Raw genomic sequence first — 22,438 nt, forward strand, 5'->3', positions numbered from 1 at the left:
TGTTTACCCATAGAGTCTCGACTGCACTACCATGCTCAGATTCATGTACTTCTTCACAAGTGTACACATCTTTGGGTCCAGGCAAAGCTTCTTTAGGAGTGGACGCACCGCAGCCTGCTTCAAGGTTGGGGCAACCCCCCCCCCTCTTAACAAAGTATTAACTACCTCTTGAATCCAGTCAGCCAGTCCCGCCCCCCCTCCCAGCGGGGCAGATTTAAATAACCAGGAAGGGCAAGGGTCATACAAACAGGTGGTCGGCCTCAAACATCCAAGGATCCTGTCCGCAGCCTCAGACTAAACGAACTGAAAAGTATCCCAGACAACTGGACCAGTCAGCACCCTGGCACCATTCCGACCCTGTCACTGTTAATGCAGAGTCCAAGTTGTAATGGATGCGAGAAGTTTTATCTGTGGAGTGATATGGTTTGGGATCACATGGCTCAAGCTTAAAGGCAGCCAGGGGGTGCTAATTTTTGATTGGGAAAATATTGTAGGGAGGAGGAGGAGGAGAAGAAGAAGAGTTGGTTTTTATATGCTGACTTTCTCTACCACTTAAGGAAGAATCAAAGCGGCTTACAATCACCTTCCCTTCCCCTCCCCACAACAGACACCCTGTGAGGTAGGTGGGGCTGAGAGAGCTCTAACAGAGCTGTAACTTGCCCAAGTGCACCCAGCTGGCTTCATGTGTAGGAGTAGGGAAACAAATCCAGTTCACCAGATTAGCCTCCGCCGCTCATGTGGAGGAGTGGGGAATCAAACCCGGCTCTCCAGATCAGAGTCCACCACTCCAAACCACCACTCTTAACCACTACCCCACAGACCTCCCCAGTGCAAATCCATCTTCATCTTCCCTCATGACTCTAATTAGCATGTCTGGTATTGCAGTTAAAAAACCCCACATCACCTATTCTGTGGCTGTATGACATTTCTAAAGAACTTCCTTTATGGCGCTTTTGCACCTTTCTGTCATCAGTGCCACAAAGGAGCCGACTTCATGAGCTTCCTCTGTTCTCACTGGCAAATTAGTGATCAGAAGACCCTAAGTTTTGTAGTGTACTGTTTTATAGCAAAGACCTGCTACAAATGAGATACTCCCCCCACCACCACCATGTTTACTGCATATTGAAATAATTGGGGGCAGGGTGGGAAGGGGAGTGTCTGATTTCATTTTGCATTGGAAATTCCATTTTGTTAGAAGTTTGAAAAGAACTGCTGCTATTACTGTAGCATCTGCTGAAAGCTGCAGTGAATATTTTTCAGAATGTAAAGGTAAAATATGCCATCGAAAATGTGACACTGACTCCTGGCGACCCCATGAAGTCCCACCTCCTGGGGTTTTCAAGGCAAGAGATGAGCGGAGGTGCCAGGGCCTTCTATTGCATAACAACCCAGTACTTCCTTGGCTGTCTCCCATCCAAGTACTATCTATGACTGACCCTGCTTAGCTTCTCAGTTTGGATGAGATCAGGTTAGACTGGGTTATTAGGGATGGTTTTCAGAATGTAAAGGAGCACAAAAAGCATCTGAAGTGTATGTGCATGTGCCGAGCAATATGAATATTATTGTCTGTTCCAATATCTTCATTCTAGGTGATTTAGAGATGTCTATACTTATACAGAGCAAGAAAGCTGGAAATCAATAAAATGTAGTTTGTGAGGTGATTTTTTCCCTCTCTTCCAGTATCACAGAGACCTTTTCTATGCATAATTAAAAAGCCTTGTTAGCGGTGGCACATAGCTTTATTTGTGGGACTTCAGGAAGGCTCCATGGGGAGGGATCTTGGACTCGTATGGCCACCCCCTTCCATGCTGTGTTTTTTCCCCTCTCTTTCTCTAGATCATTAAGGACCAGAAGCTACTAGTGATAGTTGGTGGGATGCTGCTGATAGATCTTTGCATCTTGATTTGCTGGCAGGTTGTTGATCCCTTAAGGAGGACAGAGGAAAACTACAACATGGAGGTATGTCATTGCAACTGTTTGTACTAACCCCATTTGCTATTGGAAATTGCAATGCAAAGTAATGAATGAAAATATATTAGACACGGTCAAGCATGGATTGTTTGAGTGAAAAGGAAAGAAAAAAATTGACTCATGACTAAAGAACATTGTGTCTGCATTCTAAACAGGGCCCTGAAACTCTCCCTCATGTATGAGTTTTCAGCTGCAGTAGGGCGGTGAACACAGGGGAGGTTCTCTTCTAAAAGATGGTGCTGCTATAAATAATAGATTTTCAGACTCCATTAGCAGAATTCATGAGGAACTGATGCAAGCTGGACATGAAGTAAATACTACAAGAAAAATCCCTACATACAGAGCTATGTCTGCATTACTGTTGTGGATCTATTATAATTTCCTTCTCCATTAGTTTTCTTGACCCAGTTCACTCATATATGATGACATCCTTCTTTAATGTCAGTCCAAGAAAGGTTACCCTGGAGATAGAAAAGTGTGCTACTTGACTAATGGGGCTTTTGAGCTATGTGTTGTGGTGTCTTTATGGAAGGTACACCTTTACAAAGTAGAAGGCCTTCAAAGCAGGATAAATGGTAGCATTTCTTAGTGACCATGTTCTTTGTGGGCAGTGGTTGAATATCTTAAATGGTGTTTGTGTAATGTGAGATACATTTAATAAATTAATTCAGAATGGAATTTCTGTCTCACATTGTTTGCATTTTTTCATGATGTACCCACATGCAGGTTTAAAGTCCTTAGACTCCTTTTGTTGGTGGCCTTTGCCCAACAGGGGAGGACTTCCTAAGTGAGAAAGAATATACCTTTTCTGCTGTGACTCTGACTCTTTCCCACAGTCCCCCCTCTGAGATGCCTGTTTGCGTTTAGAAGGCCATAGAAAACCGTTCTCTCTTTTGGAAGAATATGATGCTGCTGATTGTGCATTGGTGGTGGTTGCAGCTGTTCCAATTTATTGTTATGCTTTTGATATTTTTATTTGATTATATTTTAAGCTGATGCATTTGCAAGTCATCTCATTGTTAGCCACCTCAAAAATATGGGGAGGCAGGACAATTAATCTTGTGCCATCTGCTCGTACTTCCTATATTCTCTGATCTAATGTTTCAGAATTCCCATTATATAGTTGCAAAGGTAGCATGCTTGGATGCTTTTATTTCCAAATCAACCACATGCTGGAGATGCATTTAGTAAAGGCTGGGAGATTTTATGAGTCTGTAAAGGTCCTTGTGGAAGACGGTGGCTGTTTCAAAGCATGTAAGAGAGCATCACCTGATCTGAGAACTTGCCCAGAGTATTCTGACTGACAGCTCGTCCTGTTGGCTTGAGAAAGCGGAGTGCAAGATGCCTGAAACAGCACTCCAGACATTTTTATGTCATTCAGGAAGGAGCCAGACAAATGTGATGGGTTGCATTTTCAGGGTTTGCACTGCGTGCCCTGGCCTGACTTTCCCTGAACCCAGGACAGCTGACTTCTGGGTTCTTGGGAGCTTTTTCTCCAGCCATGAGCCAGGAGGTTTTGCCACAGCAGCTGGCCTTTGTGTGGAGATTCAGGGCTTTGGAATGAAACGAATGCCACCTGCCAGCATTGTGGTGAACGTGCCCTGCAGCATGAACTGAGGACCGTCTCCATCTCTTACAACTGGAGAGTATTAGAAAAGGGCAAGAGTCCAGTAGCACCTTAAACACTAACAAAAATATTTTCTGGTAGGGTATGAGCTTTCGTGAGCCACAGCTCAGTGAGCTGTGGCTCACGAAAGCTCATACCCTACCAGAAAATATTTTTGTTAGTCTTTAAGGTGCTACTGGACTCTTGCCCTTTTCTACTACTGCAGACAGACTAACACGGCTACCCACTGTGAACTGGAGAGTATGTTTTTCTTATGGTTGAAATTACTGGTGCATATTTTATAGTGTCTTGTGTGAAATTTGTTAAGATATCCAGAAGCCAGAGAACTGTGGCGTGGTAGCTCAATGACAAAGCAATATGCGTGGTATTAAATTGAAACATGAGACCTGCTCTCAGAACCATGGCCAGGTTCACATCCCAGATGTAACAACTACTGTCTTGTGATGAGTGACAGAAAAGTTCTGGTTTTCGTCCTGGAATTATATTTGTCCTTGTTTCTGAAATCACTTGACCCACACTGGTGTCTAGTATGCCCACAAATACCCCATCCCACTTAACCTCAACAATGTTTAGATTTTATAAAATCTAATGAACAAATGAGGCTACAAACGTTTTATAAATATACCAATTAAATTTAAAGTTCTCTCTTTTTCTGGACTTTTTCATTGCAAAATAATTAATTAAGCCCTCAAAGATAATTTATTTAGCACATTCACACATGATAGACAAAATAGCTAGGCAGCATAACCATTCTTTCTTCATAGTAGTCACCAGTAGGGGTGTACATAACAGAACTCCGAAGTCAAAAATGTACATGAAAATCATGGTTTCGGGTTGTTACAATTGTTTCTTGGCATTAGCAATCTGTGATTCTTAGTCAAATCCACATTGTACTCGAGTTCAGGGGTGCTTCCCAACCTAGCAGCAGCATGCAGATGGACTCGTCCTGTTGATTCCACTGGCTTCCAATCAGATCCTTGCAAGGGAAGAGCACCAAGGTTTCCAACCAATCAGCTTTTGCAGACCCTGGACTTGGCTATCCATTGGAAAGAATGGTGTCTGCAGTGTGCGTGTGTGGAAACTCCACCTTTCCTCCCCCTATGAGTGAAGGGGAGATGGCATCCCTCCCCCCCCACTAAAGGGAGATGGCTTTCCTCCTCCCCTCTGCACAAGGGGAGATGGCTTTCCTCCCCCCCCCCTGCATGAAGGAGTGATGGCATCCCCCCCCCCATGGGTTTTGCGGGGCCCCACTTGTCTGCACTAATAGTAGGAAGATCAATTCTCCCATGTATTTGAATGAATTTGGGCCTTTTTTTCTATGCCATTTCTCTAGCTTCTTAGGTAAGTGGTGTGATTGACAGCAGCTACAGCGGTTTCTGCCCAGCAGTTACCAGCTGCTTATGCTGATTTGACTCTGTTACAAAAACTGGATTGTAAATGATTTACTAATCTTATCCAGTCACTAAAGGGAGAGGAACCTTTTCTTGTAATGTCTGCAAACTATTTTTTTTAAAAATTTAATCCTCATCTTTTCTTTTGAAGTGATGCCATGAACTCAGGACACAATCAAAAGGATCAGAGCCATCAGGAAATCTGTGGCATCACTTATAGTACTCATAATCCTAGATCTTGAGCTCAAGCAGGTCTTAGGGTTTTTGTGTGTGTGTGTGATGAAATGGGGTGCCTTTGCGACTTAGAAACTTCGATATGAAGTTGTTTTGGGAATTAATTGACTTAAGGGTCATAGCCCTTACATAGATTGGGACGCTGACACAATTACGTTCGCCAGCCCTAAATGTGAACAACACCGACGTGAACTCGCGGTTGTACCTCCACCCGCGCCTGCCTTGACCTCTGATACAGTAGTGCCAACGCCTTTACCTGAAGTATATCGAGACTTTGCAGATGTTTTTGACATGAAAGAATGCGATGCCTTACCCCCCCATCGTGCCACAGACTGTGCCATTGAAGTTGTGAAAGACTGCACACTGTCCAAGAGCAAGATTTACCATATGAACATCTCCGAGCGCGCTGTGTTGCGAGACTTTTTGGATAAAAATCTTGCTCGGGGATTCATTCGGCCGTCAATCGCCCCTAATTCAGCCCCCGCTTTCTTTGTCCGTAAGAAAGAAGGTGATTTGTGTTTGTGTATAGACTTCCTAAAGCTCAACGCAGTTACCCAGACTAACGCCTATCCTATCCCATTGATTTCCGACATCTTAGGACAACTACAGGAGGGGCGTATTTTCACCAAATTGGACTTGGTCGAAGCTTATTACCGGGTTCGGATTCGTGACGGGGATGAACCCCTCACAGCGTTTTCTAGCTGCTTCGGCATGTATGAATTTCTTGTGATGCCTTTCGGGTTAAAAGGGGTCCCGGGGGTCTTCATGCAACTCATTAATGAGATCCTCCATGACTTACTATATTGTGGCGTGGTAGTTTATCTTGATGACATCCTTATTTATTCTAAATCCATGGAAGAACACGTTACTCTAGTTAGAGAAGTGTTGCAACGTCTCCGGGATCATCAACTCTATGCTAAGTTGTCTAAATGTGAGTTCCACCAAGAACAACTAACGTTTTTGGGGTACATCATTTCACATCGGGGCCTCAGCATGGACCCTGCTAAGGTGCAAGCGGTTCTTGACTGGACACCTCCCTCCACCCGTAAGCAAGTGCAGCAGTTTCTAGGCTTTGCCAATTTCTACCGTGGTTTCATTCCCAACTTTGCTCAAGTGGCACTGCCAATCACCGATCTCCTTAAAACTAAAGGCAAAGGAGCCTCAGCTACGTTACCCACCGCCAAGGTACTTTGGACTAATCAATGTCAAACCGCTTTCACAGCCCTCAAACGACTTTTCACTTCCGAACTGGTGCTGCAGCACCCCAACCTGAACCAAATGTTTGTTGTACAAGTGGATGCCTCCGATGTGGCCATGGGGGGGGGCTCTTCTCCAGAGGGGGGCTGACGGACTTCTCCACCCCTGTGCTTACTTTTCCAAGAAGTTTGCGCACGCTCAATTGAATTGGCCAATTTGGGAGAAGGAAGCGGCGGCGGTTCATCATGCCCTCACCCTATGGAGGCAGTTTTTGGAGGGGTCCAGGGTCCCCTTTGAGGTCTGGACCTATCACAAAAATCTAGAGGCCCTCATGGGGACCCACAAACTGTCCGCGAAACAATAGCGTTGGGCTGACTTCTTTGCCCAATTCCGTTTTATACTTAAACATGTACCTGGGAAACAGAACGTGCTTGCTGACGCTCTTTCCAGGTTGCCTCAATATCCAGTAAAGATTGACTGTCCCACGGACTCTTTATTCACACCGGCGCACAAAGCGGCTCTGCCCGTCCTGGCGGTAAAAACGCGGTCCCAAACTCTGCTCCAATCCCAGACCCAAGCAATGGACAGCAGAGCATCGGGCTCAGGAGACCTCCCTCCCTCCCCAAATCAGCCTGCGCTGACTCCGCAGCACTCTCAGTCCCCCCCCCCTCCATCTCCACCGCCAGCGGCTCCGGATCCCTCCTCTCCTGTGGGGGGGGGGAGTGATCCTGTCCAATTCATTCCTGGACTCCCTTCGTACTCAATGCCTGGCCAAACGCTCCGCTCAATCTCTACCCCAAGTCTTGCTTGAACGGAGTAGATGTTTGTACAAGGACTCAAAACTGTACGTGCCTAAAGTGCTTAGAAGAGAAGTCCTGCAATTAGCTCAAGGAGCTAAAACGGCAGGACACTTCGGTTTCCTAATGACCCTTCACTTGTTACGCAGGCAATTTTGGTGGGTGGACATGCGTACTGATGAGGATTCCTTTATTCGCAGTTGTCCCATTTGTGCCACTGTCAAACGATCCCGGGGTAAGTCTCCTGGACTTCTACAGCCACTGGAAATTCCCAGCAGACCCTGGGAAGTGATTGGCATGGATTTCATGACTGATCTCCCTCTGAGTGAAGGAAAAACTGTACTTTGGGTTATTACTGATTTATTTTCCAAACAAGTACATTTGGTTCCATGTGAAGGTATTCCGTCTGCCCCCAGGTTGGCCCGCCTTTTCCTGTCACATGTTGTCTGTCTACATTCCTTTCCGCGTAAGATAATTTGCGACCGCGGAAGTACCTACGTGGCTAAATTTTGGAAGGCATTTCTCAAGTTGGTGGGGGTGGAGCAGGGTTTATCTAGCGCTTATCACCCCCAAACGGATGGGCAAACTGAACGTGTTAATGCTGTCCTGGAGTGTTATTTACGTTGTTATGTCAATTACCATCAGGATGATTGGGTTGAATGGTTGCCTTTTGCAGAATATGCTTACAATAATGCTGTGCATCAGTCTACCGGGTTTAGTCCATTCTATGTAGTGTACGGTCAAGATTTTGGCCCCATTGCTCATGTAGATATGACAGGGGTGGAGGGAAGTATCGAGGTGGATGCCTGGACTCAAGCCATCCGCAACACCTGGCCCTGGCTAGTCAAAAATCTAGACAGGGCCAAACGCAAATACAAAGCTCAAGCTGATAAACATCGTTCTCCCAGTAAAGATTTTCAAGTGGGCGACTTGGTGTACCTTTCCACCAAAAATCTGCAGTCCACCCGACCTTGCCATAAACTCAGTGCCAAGTACGTGGGGCCATATCCCATCGCCCGGATAATTAACCCCGTCACTGTAGAACTGGCTCTTCCGAAAACCCTGAGGCGTATCCACCCTGTTTTCCATGTTAGTCTCCTCAAACCTCATGTCGCCTCCTCAGATTGGCACCCGGAACCGCCCCCTGAGCAGCCTGCGATGGTGGGGGGGGGACATTTCAAAGTGTCTAAGATTTTAGACTCTTTGTCAGCCCTTGGCCCACAGAACCAGAAATCACCACAAAGTCATATAGAGTCCAAACAGATGGCTTTTACTGGTCAAATAGGCATACAGTGCAAACGAATAAAATGACAGCTATGAGAGACTCACTAGCTGGGAGATAATATAAGGCAGAAAAGGCGGGAGATTACAAGCATAGGCTGAATACAGTTTCCCAGGAGCTGAGTTCCCAGGCCTAGGTATGCGACCTTGAGGGCCAGACAGTACAACGCAGAGACAGAGGCAATAACGAAACCGAGATAGCAGCCTGACATTCTGCTCCCCTCAAGGCCCCCTCCCAGTTCGCAAGGGGGCTGGCCTATCCGGGTAAGCATTGTGAAAGGCGTTGACGAGGTCGGGGGCGGAGACATCCCGTGCGCGCACCCATTCGTCATAGGCAGGGGGGAAATGTTTCCAACGGACTAAATACTGCAGGTTGCCATGGTGAACACGGGAGTCAAGGATCTTGGAGACTTCGAAGTGTTCCTCCCCCCCCACCATGATGGGTTGCGCAGGAGGTGGATCCGGATGCCACTGTGGAGAAGCAACATGGGGTTTGAGGAGGCTAATGTGGAAAACAGGATGCACACGCCTCAAGGATTTGGGGAGAGCCAGTTCCACCGTGACAGGGTTTATGACCCGGGTGATGGGGAAAGGGCCAATGAATTTAGCACTGAGCTTATGGCACGGTTGGGTGGAATGGAGATTTTTGGTGGAAAGGTAAACCAAAGCACCCACTTGCAGATCACCCCCGGGGGAGCGATGTTTGTCAGCTTGCGCTTTGTATTTACGCTTGGCCCGGTCGAGGTTGCTAACGAGCCAGGGCCAAGTGGTACGGAGGGCGTGTGCCCAGGAGGCAATGTCGGGGTTCCCCTCCCCCTCTACATCATCTGCAGGAGCAATAGGACTGAAATCTTGTCCATACACAGCAAAAAATGGGCTAAAACCTGTGGATTGATGCATGGCATTATTGTAGGCATATTCTGCTAAAGGTAACAGTTCCACCCAGTCATCCTGGTGGTAGTTAACATAACAGCGTAAATAACATTCAAGTACAGCATTGACACGTTCAGTTTGACCATCAGTTTGAGGATGGTATGCACTAGACAACCCTTGTTCCACTCCCACCAACTTGAGGAAAGCTTTCCAAAACTTAGAAACGAAACCACTTCCGCGGTCACAAATTATCTTACGCGGAAACGAATGTAAACGAAAGATATGCGTCACGAAGAGGCGGGCCAGTTTCTGAGCAGAGGGGATCCCTGCGCATGGAATCAAATGTATTTGTTTAGAAAACAAATCAGTAACAACCCACAACACAGTTTTACCTCCACTGAGAGGGAGATCAGTCATAAAGTCCATAGCAATCACTTCCCAAGGTTTGCTGGGCGTTTCAAGAGGTTGTAGCAGTCCCGGGGGTTTGCCCTGCGATCGTTTCGCAGCGGCACAAACGGGACAGCTGCGGATGAAGGAGTCAATGTCGGAACGCATTCCCCCCCACCAGAACTGTCTGCGCAATAAGTGAAGGGTTTTCAGAAACCCAAAGTGCCCAGCTGTTTTGGCTCCATGAGCTAAATGTAAAACGTCCTTCCGGAGAGCTTTGGGTACATACAATTTCGAGTCCTTGTACCAGGACCCTCCCTGTTCCAAAACACCAGGAGGTAGGGTATGAGCGGAGCGTTCTAAAAGGCACTGGTCCCGAAGGACAGTTAAAAAGGACTCGGAGATGGGGATTTTGGAGGGGGCCCCCCCGTCGGCCATGGAGATCTTAGAAACAGTTATGGGGCTAGTGCTTACGTGCGGCGGCGCGCAGACTGCAGGCGGCTGGGCGGCCGGAGGGGTAGGAAGGGCGGGAACGCCGGTCTGTTGCGGTGGCGGCTGGGCAGCCGGTTGGGCTGGCGGAGCTTGTAAGTTGGGTAAGGCGTGCTGATGCTGGGATCGAGTTTGCACAGCCAGCATAGGTAGGGCCCCACGTTGCATAGGGGTGAACAGAGAGTTGGTGGGTCTCTCGAGTTTTACCGGATATTGTGGTAAACGGGAGAGGGCATCCGCGAGAACGTTCTGCTTCCCAGGGACGTGCTTCAGGGTGAAACGGAACTGAGCAAAGAACTCCGCCCACCGTTGTTGTTTCGCCGATAGCTTATGGGACCCCGTGAGGGCAGCTAGATTTTTGTGATCGGTCCAAACCTCAAAGGGGACTTTAGACCCTTCCAAGAATTGTCGCCATAGAGTCAGTGCATGATGAACTGCTGAGGCCTCTTTCTCCCAGATGGGCCAGTTTAATTGAGCGTGCGCAAATTTTTTTGAAAAGTAAGCGCAAGGGTGAAGAAGACCATCCGGTCCTTGCTGGAGGAGAGCCCCTCCCATGGCTACATCGGAAGCATCGACTTGCACAATGAACATTTGATTTGGGTCTGGGTGCCGTAGCACCGGCTCCGAAGTGAAGAGGCGTTTGAGGGCCAGAAAAGCGGCTTGGCATTGCTCAGTCCATAGGATTTTTGCGGAGGGCAAGGCAGCCGAGCTTACTTTTCCCTTAGTTTTCAGTAGGTCCGTAATGGGTAGAGCCACCTGGGCGAAGTTAGGGATGAATCCCCGATAGAAGTTTGCAAATCCCAGAAATTGTTGTACTTGCTTACGGTTGGTGGGGGGAGTCCAATCGAGGACGGCTTGGACTTTGGCGGGGTCCATGCGAAGACCTTGGTGGGAGATGATGTATCCCAAAAACGTGAGTTTGCTTTGATGAAATTCGCACTTAGCTAGTTTTGCGAAAAGTTGATGGTCACGCAGGCGTTGCAGAACTTCCCGGACCAGAGCCACATGCTCGTTCATAGTTTTCGAATAAATGAGAATGTCATCTAAATAGACCATCACCCCACGATATAGAAGGTCATGTAGGATTTCATTGATGAGTTGCATGAAGACCCCCGGGGCCCTTTTAATCCGAACGGCATCACAAGGAATTCATACATTCCGAAACAGCTAGAGAAGGCAGTGAGGTGCTCATCCCCTTCGCGGATACGGACTCGGTAGTAAGCTTCCACCAAGTCTAATTTAGAGAACACACGGCCTTCCTGTAATTGTCCCAAAATATCCGATATTAATGGGATAGGATAGGCGTTGGTCTGGGTAACCGCATTGAGCTTTCTGAAGTCAATGCACAGGCGAAGGTCGCCCTCTTTTTTCCGGACGAAAAACGCGGGGGCCGAGTTTGGGGCATTCGAAGGGCGAATGAACCCTCTGGCGAGGTTTTTGTCCAAAAAGTCCCGGAGGACAGTGCGCTCGGAAGCGCTCATAGGGTAAATCTTACTCTTGGTTAATGTGCAGTCCTTTACCACTTCAATCGCACAGTCTGAGGCCCGGTGGGGGGGTAAGGCATCACATTCCCTAAGGTCGAAGACATCTTCAAAGTCCCGGTATACAGCAGGTAGAACCGGTGGTGCTGGGGCAGTAGAGGTTAATGCTGGAACGGGCGGATATAGCAGAGCAAAGTTCTGCCGATGCTGGTCGCAGGTGGGACTAGCGAAGGAGATAGTGTTTGTTTCCCAATCAATACTGGGACTATGTCCTTTAATCCAGTTAATTCCCAAGACCACTTCAAATCGGATAGGGGCTATAGTGAAGTCTATTTGTTCCCAGTGGGAACCAATTCCCATTGCCACCCCTATGGTGCGGTGATCAACTGGACCCCCCTGGAAATGGCTTCCGTCCATTTGGGCAAATTGGACGGGGGCGGGTAAAGCCTCAGAGTCGGCTCTGAGTGCAGCAAAAGTGGCTTCGCTTATGAGAGTGCGACAGCAACCGGAGTCAATTAGTGCTTTGACGGGGAGTTGTGGGCCACCGTTAAGGTGTTGTAAAACTGCATCCACGTAGACGGTGGAGTCCACTTCTTTGATTTTGGTAGGAGCATTCGGTTTGATAGGAAGATCCTGAGAGGTCTGTGGAGACGCTCCATTCACCACAGACCGGAGCCGTTTTTTGACAAGTCGAGGGGAGATTCCAGGTTTAAGGCTGGAGAAATCCAAGGATTTTCCTCATCCGAAGAGGGAAAGTTGTCCCCCAATGGGGCACTTGTAATCCGAGACCCGGCGGGGTCGTTGGTAGTAGGCAGGGAGGCTGGGTCCCCGGCATGGAGTGCAGAGGGTGTGGGTCTTCCCGGAGCTGCGCTGCGGGTGGCCGCGGTGCCTCTGCGTGGTGGACGACCTCGGGCGCGGGTTGTCGTGCTGGGACGAAATAATTCCTGGCGGCGCGGGCAAACGGCTGCAAAGTGGCCCATTTCTCCGCAAGTAAGACAGGCACCCCTCTGAAATCGGGCTTCACGTTCCTGGGGCGGACGTGGGGGATTTCGTGGGACGAGCAGTGGTGCCTTGGGTTGAGGCTTTTGGGTGCCTTTTTCCTTGTGCTTTTGACGGACGAGAGAAATAAAGCGTCGGCGGCTTTCCACTTCCTCGGCTAATAGGATCCAGTCTTCGAGGGTATCGGGATCGCCCCGCATGTAAGACCAGTTCAGAATGTCAGGATGCAAGGCTTCCCTGAAATGATGGATCAGGGTGGTCTCGGGCCAACCTACAATTTTACTTGCCAGTCGTTGAAATTCATCGGCAAATTCTCGAACTGTAGCAGAGCCTTGTTTTAATTGTAAGAGTTCCGTTTTGGCTCTTTCCCCCAGGAAGGGGTCCTCAAACCTCCTTCTCAGGGCAGTCATGAAGTTGTTGAGGGAACGAATAGCACGAGAGCGGGTGTCAAACTGGAGGACCATCCAGTCAGCCGCTTTACCTGTCAGAAGGGAAGCTACGTAACGCACCCGGCTATCTTCTGTGGGGAAAAGTTGTCCTTGTTCTCGCATATAACTGTCCACTTGATGCAAGAAACAAGGCAAAGTCTCGAGAGATCCGTCGTACGTAGTCCTCAATTTGAGTTGCTTCCAAGGGCCGGGCGCAGGTTGGCCCGGTTGCACGGGTGGTCCGGGCGGAGGAACAACAGGAGCTCCAGGAGGCAAGGGTGGAGCAGGCACATTAGCGGGTGGTTGGGGTGGCTGTACGGGTACCCCCTGACCCGGTATCGGAACGGGCTGTCTCTGAGCTATCAGGGTTTGTTGTAATTGCCTGTTCTCCTGAAGCATACGTTCCATTAGTTCCTGGAGTTGATCAACACGGTCGGAGAGCTCCCGATTCTGGGCTCGTAAGAGATGAACCTCCTCACTTGGGCCACCAGTAAGATGAGGTTTACTGGTCCGGAAGCTTGTGGCCCATTGAGAGCTATCCCCATATAGATCCTCGTCTTCAGACTCTCCTGAGTCTCGACGTCGGTCAGCCAAACGGCGTGCGCGTTGGGTCGCGCGCGACGGGACAAACGCCGGAGAAAAAGACAGACCTGATAGCCCTTGTACATTGTCCTTGGGGCGCGTGTCCACGTTCGCCCGATCCCTAATCCTTGCTGCAGCCGCCCTGGCTGCTTCCGCAGCTTCTCTCTCTCTTGCGACCTTAGCCGCTTCGGCGGCTTGCTGATCCGCAAGAACTTTGGCGTTCTCAAGTCTTAGGGCAGCCTCTGCCGTAATGCGTGGCAAAAGTTCTGTCTCCAGGAGTGAGAGTATGGGGTCGGGTTCCCCGCCCAGCAGAGGTTGTACTCGAACCGCCAGTGCGGGTGCCTCGGCTCCAAAAGTCGAGGTCAAAACTTGAGCCAAGGTGGCTACCGGGGTGTCCTTTGTACATTCCACAAGGAGAAGAGCGGTGCTAATAGCGACTCGCTTGGCCTCAGCCTGACAGCTGGCTGCGTCCGGGATCAGGGAAAAACCCTCCGGCGGGGCTCCCGCCATGGTAGAAAGAGTTTCTCGAGAAATAAGATTATCCAAAAGTCCAGTTAATATTTGTAAATCCTCAGTTGCCAACCGGGCATCGTCCAGTAATTGATCCAAGTCTTGAAGATCTAAACGAGTATCAGTATCCTCCGACGTCAACATCCAGAGAGTTCCTTTAAGAGATTGCCACTGTTCCTGTACCAGTCCCCTCAAGCGGCAAACCTCTCGGGTAGTCCGGAAAAGTTCAGCGATTAAGTCTTGTAACAGAGTAGGATCCTCAGAGAAGGGCTCCAGGGTAGTAGATCACCTGGAGAGCTGCACAGCTCCCATCCAAGTGGCAGGCGAACCCCCCTGGGCTCCAGCCTGGCTAGTAGAATGGTGGAGTGATAGCTGTCATAATGTCAGCCCTTGGCCCACAGAACCAGAAATCACCACAAAGTCATATAGAGTCCAAACAGATGGCTTTTACTGGTCAAATAGGCATACAGTGCAAACGAATAAAATGACAGCTATGAGAGACTCACTAGCTGGGAGATAATATAAGGCAGAAAAGGCGGGAGATTACAAGCATAGGCTGAATACAGTTTCCCAGGAGCTGAGTTCCCAGGCCTAGGTATGCGACCTTGAGGGCCAGACAGTACAACGCAGAGACAGAGGCAATAACGAAACCGAGATAGCAGCCTGACACTCTTGTAGACATCATGGGTCTCTACAGTATCTGGTTCGTTGGAAACACTTACCCCCTGCCTATGATGAATGGGTGAAGGCACCAGATGTCTCCGCCCCAGATTTGGTGCACGCCTTCCACACCGCCTACCCCGATAAACCATCCCCCTCGCCGACTGGGAGGGGGCCCTAAGGGGAGCAGAATGTCAGGCCTGTGTCTCAGTTTTGCTTTTCCACCAACTTGCTCCCAAGGATTGTTTTGCATTTTTGGACTCTTTGAAGTAGACTGTACTCCGTGAGAACGGAGGCATCTCTAGACTGTTTTGAAATTGTAATCTCTTTAGCCTGTCCTGGGCTGCTGAGTGCTGAATGCTTTTTTCTATGCTTTTATATAGTCAAGTGTATCCCAGTACCCTCCATTGCTGTCTTAGTTCCTGTATGCTCTGTTTACCTATGCTACCAGTAAACCATCTTCCTTGGACCAGCGTGTCTCTTGCCGTGGTTATTGGTTCGGGCTTGGTCAAGGGCTGACAGCAGCGTCTCAACCGAACTGTCATACGTAATCTTCAACTTGGGTTGCCTCCATGGCATTGGGGGTGCAGGTGGGTGTCCAGGAATTGGTGCCCCTGGTACACCTGGGCCACCTGGTAGCAACAGTAGGGCAGGGACTCCTGGCACTACGGGACCTCCGCCAGGGGCAACAGGCCCTCCGCCAAGGGCAATGGGTCCTCCACCAGGGGCAACGGGTCCTCCGCCGGGAGGCACCACCAGCGCAGCTGGTTGCTGCAGCGGCTGTTGTGGCGGTTGTTGTGGCTGCTGCAGCGTCACCGGAGCTGGGGCAACGGGCGCGGTTTGGGCCCATTGCAACTGGTCGTTGTCACGGAGTACTAGGGCCAGTTGGTCCTGTAAGCGCGCCACCTGTTCCATAAGGTCCAGATTCTGGTTCCACAACAAAAACACATCGTCGCCGGCACCACCAGTGCGGCGGGATTGGCTTGCCCGTAGGTTAGTAGCCCAGAGGGACTCCCCACCATATAGGTCCTCCTCGTCAGAATCATCCGGTACAGTGGGCAAAGGTCCCGCGAACCTATGGGCGCGTTGGACGCTGCGAGACAGAACGAAAGTCGGGGAGAACGAGGGAAACTCATAGCCCCCGGAGTGTCGGGGCCGTGTGCCGGAACGTGCCCGTTCGGCAGCCAAGCGTTCCTTCTCCTCCTGTTCAGCCCGAGCCTTGGCCGCAGCATCCGCCGCTGCCCGTGCCTGATCCTCAGCCTTCTTGCGTTCAGCTAAGGCCTGGTCGGCCATCAACTTAGCAGTGAGGGCTGCGGTAACCAGCGGGAGAGCCTCCAGTTCCAAAACCAAGAGGAGTTAAGAAGGGTCGGTAAGACCCAACAGCGGTTGGATCTGCACCGCCAAGGCTGCCGCACCAGCACCAAAGTCAGGGGTCAGAAGCTTTGTGATTTCTGCCACCGAAATCGTCGCCGAGGTCTTGCCCTGCAAGAGCGCAGCCACCCGTGTCGCTACCGCTTTTGCCTCTGTTTGGCAAAGCTGGGGGGCCGGCGTGGCTGGAGTTGCCATATTTGGTGATTCAGCAGGGCGGATTGGGACCCCTGCCTGATCCAACTGCATGTCACTGGAGGTTAGTCCCGCCAACAGGCTAGTTAACAACTGTAAATCCTCCGCCGCCAAGCGAGTATCCTCCACCAACCAGTCCAGGGTGTGGAGGTCTTGGCGAGCACTGGTGTCCTTGACCTCGGACGTCCAGGGAACCGTCGCGGCCAGAGAATGCCACTGAGCTCGAACAAGTCCAGTTAGGCAGTTGACTTCCGCGTCTGTACGATGTATCTCAGCTAAAACGTCCCGTGTTAAATCGGGGTCGTCATCCGCTGTCCCCAAGGGAAGGAACCAAGGATGGAAGCCTTCTAGGGCTCTGGGCAGGAACCCACCACCTAGGGAGCGGATCCGCTCCCACCCGGGTCCCGGGCGAACCGCACGGGGCTCCAGCCACGGGTAGGTCACTCGGAGAGCACCGTCCCAGCTCCAATCCGAGCGCCAGGCAAACCCTCCGGGGCTCTAGCCTGACAGGTAAAAGAGGTGAGATTGCTGCCTTAATGTAAGCACTTGTTTCATAGAAATCCCAAAAGCCACACCAGGAGACTTAGTAGTCCAAAAGAGTAGGTTTATTGGTAACATAGGCAAGCAGAGCTTAGAAATCGAAAGGCAGCAATGGAGGGAAAATGGCATGCACTTGATTATATGAGAACACTAAAAAAACAGAAGCAATACAGTCTCATGAGATAATCCCAAATAGCTTAGACACACCAAGGCTCCCACGGGCACCCGCCAGCTTCAAAGGGAACAGGAATGCTATCGTTAGGGAAACAGACCTTGAACGGGAGTCTGTGAGAAAATGAAACTAACTCAGACCCAGAGAGCAGGCCTGACACGAAATAGGAAGCGTGGCAAGTTAGGGCAGAGTTTGAGTGGTCTAAGGCTCCTTGCAAGGCGGCACTTCCGGTTGTAAACCGCAAGTGCTGCGTCGGCGCACTCGAACACAAGATCTGGACAGAAACCTCCCGCCGAAGGTGAGTGGGGACCTGGCAACCCTATGCACAGCCCATATAAAAACATTGTGATAAACTGGTTTAGGATGCTAATGTGTGTGAAGGAAACAGATCCCAATTTGACTTCAGGCATCCGCATGGCAAAGGAGTCCATGGCAGGCACGCCAAGCCCTGAAAGTGGCCACAGAGGACGATTTTCCCCCTGAACAAATTATGTCCCATTAAGAAGTTATCTGGAAAGGGAAATTCTGTAAAAGAATGTATCCTTTAGGAAACATAATTGGTAGTGGAAGCATTTAGACATTACTGGCCCCTCCCAAGCTGGATGAAAACATCCAAAGAGAGGTGAGATTTTTGTTGTTGTTAATTTACTCAATGTGTTTGAAACACTGCTCTTTACAAAGGGTATTTTCCAACATTTACAATGAGATGGGTGATTTTCCTTGTCTGAAAAAATCACTGAAAAAGGAGGCATTCTTTAACACTGCTAAAATGCTGCATACAACTGAGTAATTTCCACACAGCTTTATATTATATTAAAGACACTGGAGAATGTTCTCATTTAGTATTGGCCATGCTGTAATTTTAACAACAACAACAATATAATAGTAGTAGTAGTAGTAGTAGTAGTAGTAGACCATTTATAGGTTCTGTTACTGCATGCCAGCTGAAAGTGTATTTTAAAATTTCAGCATGACTCTCATTAATCCTTTCTGGGCTTTTATTACCTGCCTCTCCAGCTGCTGTTTAAGCCATCCGTTTCCAGTGTTTCTCTTTTCACCTTGCTTTGCTTTGACAGCACACATATTTGTGTATAGTTTTGTGTACCTGCCACTATCTTCTGCACAAGATGTCTTTTTTAAAAAAGAGAACATATGTGATTAGCACACCTCAGTTTATTGTAACCCTACCTTGCCATAAATAAGTTCTTTGATAGTTACTCTGTGAGTTACGAAACTGGAATTACAGCATAGATTAAAAATTATTGTGCTACATTCTATATTTAGGCACACAAAGCTATGAATTTAAGTCTCTGCATCTAGCTGCAAGATTGGGCTGCGAGTGCACTGTAGTTCTATGAAATGCAGGAATTCAGCTTTGCGAGAATCTTTCCTTTTCTTCACCCTACAAATGACAGCCAGCTAACCAGAGTGGGGGCAGGGGAACACCAAGCAGAAGAATGCCACAACGCACTTGGAAAACGAACACATGAAGCTGCCTTACACTGAATCAGACCATTGGTCCATTATGGTCAATATTATTACTCAGACTGGCAGCGGCTCCCCAGGCCCTCTGGTGGAGGTCTTTCACATCACATATTGCCTGGTTCTTTTAACTGGAGATGCCAGGGATTGAACCTGGGAACTTCTGTATTCAAAGCAGAGGCTCTTCCATGGAGCCACAGACCCTCCCCTGCTTTACTCAGTGTTGCCACAGCAATGCGGACTGGGGGCAACCACACATCCCCGATGGTGTCTAGTGGAGAGCAGAGCTGCATAGAAACCTTTAGCCTTCCTACCAAACAGATATATACAAGTGGGGGACCTGCAAGACTTGTGGGGGTGATCCCATCCTCACTGTCTCTCTCCAGGCTGCCCACTCATCAGTCTGCCGACTCACTTAAGAACATCAAAAGAGCCCTGCTGGATCAGACCAGTGAGGGTCCATCTAGTCCAGCATTCTGCCTCACACAGTGGCCGGCCAGTTCCTCTGCAGGGCCAGCAACAGGGCAGAGAGGCTGAGGCCTTCCCTTGATGTTGCCCCCCAGCACTGGGATTCAGAGGTTGACTTCCTCCAAATATGGAGGTTCCCTTTAGTCACCATGGCTAGTAGCCACTGATAGACCTCTCCTCCATGAATCTATCCAATCTCCTTTTAAAGTTGTCTATGCCTTTGACCGCCACCACATCCTCTAGGAGCAAATGCCACATTTTATTCACTCGCTGTGAAAAGAAGTATTTCAAGACAAATGACAAAGTGCCAGGCTGCAGACCCAGTGGAGATCACCATACAAGACAAATGACGGAGTGCCGGGCTACAAGCCCAGTGGAGATCACCATACAAGACAGCAGGCTCCACCAGGCTTGGAATGCCAGAACGGCCTAATGAGCAACAGCTGGCTCTCCTATCCCAATAAGATAAGAGCCTGTTTAAGCAGTCAATGAGACGGGCCCATTGTGGGAGCGACTCATTGCACCCACTCTGTGTTCTGGCTGTGTGCTCTTGTTGTTTACTGGACCCCTGTTATCCTGACCTCTGAACCGAACCTGACTCTGTACTTGGATTATTGCCCCTTCTTGTACTGACACCTTAGACTTGGACCTGGACAACACAGTACACAGCCTTGGACTGGTTCCCTGACTACGCTTCCTGCCTCTGGCCCTTGTATCTGCCTGCATCAGGACTGTCATTGTGGTTTGGTGGCTGCCTGCTGGACCCAGCTGGGTTCCAGAACTCACCGACTTCAGTGGTTGCTCTTTGAGGCGAGAGTCACAGAGGAACTGTACGAGTTGGCCGAATGATGCAGCTCCTTTTATGTTTGGCTCTCGTTCATCAGGGAGGGGTTGCTGCACTGTGAAAGGGAATTGTGTTGTGCTCCTGTACCCAGGTCTCCAGGTAAGACTGGGCCACAGTGGAACCAGGCATCAAGTGGGATGGGAGCTTTTCATTGCATCAGCGAAGATTCAAACCAGAACTCGGTGTTTATTTGTTTCTTTAGAAAAAGAATCATGCTGCTTCTCCAGGAACCTGTACAACTTGTCTTACAAAATAAAAATAATTAAATCAAAACATTAAAAGATATTAATTAAAGTCCAGTGTTAAAAACCTAGCCCTGCATAAGAACATAGACCATAAAAGCACACCACTGAGAGCTTAAAATAACACTTTCCAGACAAAAATAGTATTTGAAGATCAACCCTCTTGATTAAAAGCCTGGGTGAATAGGAACATTTTGGCCTGGTGGCTAAAATAAAGTAACACAGGCACCAGGTGAGCCTCAAGGGGAAAGGCATTCCATAAAGGGAGGTGCCACTACTGAAAAAGCCCTGTCCCTGGTTGCAACCCATGTCACTTTTGAAGACAGGATCACAGAGAGCAGGGCTTGTGAGGTAGATCTTAACTGGTGGCCTAGGAGAAGGCAGTCCTTCATGGCATCCATGTTAAACTCTTGAGTAGCAGGTTGGCCATGCTCTTTCACACAGATACTTCCAGACATTCTCTGCCGTCCCTTGTGGTTACTTTGTGGTGCTCTTGATGTAGATGAAACAGTGTGAAGTTCTGCCTCTGCCGTCTCATTAGTGCCCTCCACATCCGAGTGCCCTTGCTCCATCAGAGCCTCCTCAGACTGGGAGGAGGAGGAGGATAAAGAACTCACTCCATTTCCAGCTGCGAGGTTCCCCATGCTGAGGATGCGTGGCAGCCTGCATCCTCCTCAGCTCCTTCACTAGCTTTTATAGGGTTAGCTCCACCCACCACCCAGGTGCTTCCCGCCCATATGCCTGCCCTTCTTTACGCCGGGCTCACCCGGCCATGGCTCAGAGGCCTTCCTGTGGGCCTAGCGGGCCTGCCCTTCTCCTCCTTACTCGCCTCACCCACAGGGTTGCCGGGTGTATTGGCCTTTTCTGGCTCCCCCTTTTGTCTGCCACAGGGGCTTCTTTGGAGAGGCGTTTCCCATGCCTTGTGGCATCCCCTGCATCGCTGTGCAGTGGGGCATTCGGATCCCAGCTCCCCAGCACATAGCCTGAAATGGCACTGGAGTAGGAGCCGGCTCCAGGCCCTCCTGGGGACTCCTGGTCTTCGGTCAGCATTTCAAGGTGCTGGCTTGGCCCTCAGGTAGGTGGGTGCATGGTGGGAGCATCTCCAGGCGGGTGCCGCTCGCACGGCTCGGGACATAGAGGGAAGACAATTAGAACCTAGCTTGTGCTGAAGCTATATTTTATGAAGCAGTATACAAATGACAATAAATATACACATGCAATGCAGTAGTATGGATTTTAAAAGTGAAATTTATTAGTATGTGTTCAAATGTGCAGCAATTCGGTTTTATTGTGTTTTTTACTTTATGGCCTAAATTTGGCTATTCCTTTACAGGTTGCTAGAATGAGATGAGATGTGTTGAAAAGTAATTAACCAATTAAAATATGTGCCCTAAAATCACTGTATCTCATTCTGAATGAAGCCCTAGAGTGTGGATCAAAAATCAACAGTATGGGGCCATGGACAGATAGGGGAAATTTTTCTACCAACTTGAGAGAAGGTCCAGTTTTGTGGAAAAATCTAAACTTTAAAAATCCCATACTATTGAGGGTTTAACCACCCCTAAATAATGAAAACAACACCTATAGTGTAAAGAGATGAATTTCTTCTGATATCTTGGTGGCCATTTTGGGATTTTCTAGACAACCACAACAACGTTTTCTTCTAAGCCTTGGTTTCTGTCAGTGGGGGGTGGGGGAGAGACTGGGAAAAAATGACAGGAAAGAAGGTCGTGGTAGCCAACCTCCAGGTGAGGTTTTGAGATCTCCTGCTGTGACAGAAATTAGTTCCCGCGGAGAAAGTGGCTCTTCTTTGGAGCGTGCCCTCTTTGGCATTGTGCCCTGCTGTGGTCCCTCCCCTCCCAAATCCCACCCTTCCCAGGCCCCACCCCTCACCCCCTCCAGGTATTTCCTCATCCAGAGCTGGTAAGTCTGGGTAGCCGGGAAAGGGGAGGAAAAACAATCCGAAGGAGATGAAAAGAAAAAGGTAGTTAGGTGGATGGGGAGGAGGAGAAGGGGGAGCGCCCTGCTGCAGGAGGGAAGGAGAGAAAGCTTTAGGGCTGAGGTGGCCGCAAAAGGTGGCCCCAGCAAACCCTACTGTGTGGCATAGTTCATATTTGTAATCAACCTCAAACATATTTACTTTTTCAGTGACTATTGACTAGATTTAAAAGCTTCTTCTGTATTTTAAATTAGTTCCTACTCGTTTAGCTTCAGATGCAG

General features: G+C 49.2%; 1 protein-coding gene across 1 annotated transcript in view; it reads left to right on the forward strand.

The window, feature by feature from the left end:
* The window catches only part of GABBR2 (gamma-aminobutyric acid type B receptor subunit 2), a 725,909-nt gene that overhangs the window by 546,334 nt on the left and 157,137 nt on the right, over positions 1 to 22,438 (forward strand). Inside the window, exon 13 of the mRNA XM_056862472.1 lies at positions 1,837 to 1,959. Within this exon, the coding sequence (XP_056718450.1) occupies positions 1,837 to 1,959 (123 nt within the window). The remainder of the gene's footprint in view (positions 1 to 1,836; positions 1,960 to 22,438) is intronic.

The sequence above is a fragment of the Euleptes europaea genome, chromosome 17 (assembly GCF_029931775.1).
Source record: "Euleptes europaea isolate rEulEur1 chromosome 17, rEulEur1.hap1, whole genome shotgun sequence".
Taxonomy (NCBI): Eukaryota; Metazoa; Chordata; class Lepidosauria; order Squamata; family Sphaerodactylidae; genus Euleptes; species Euleptes europaea.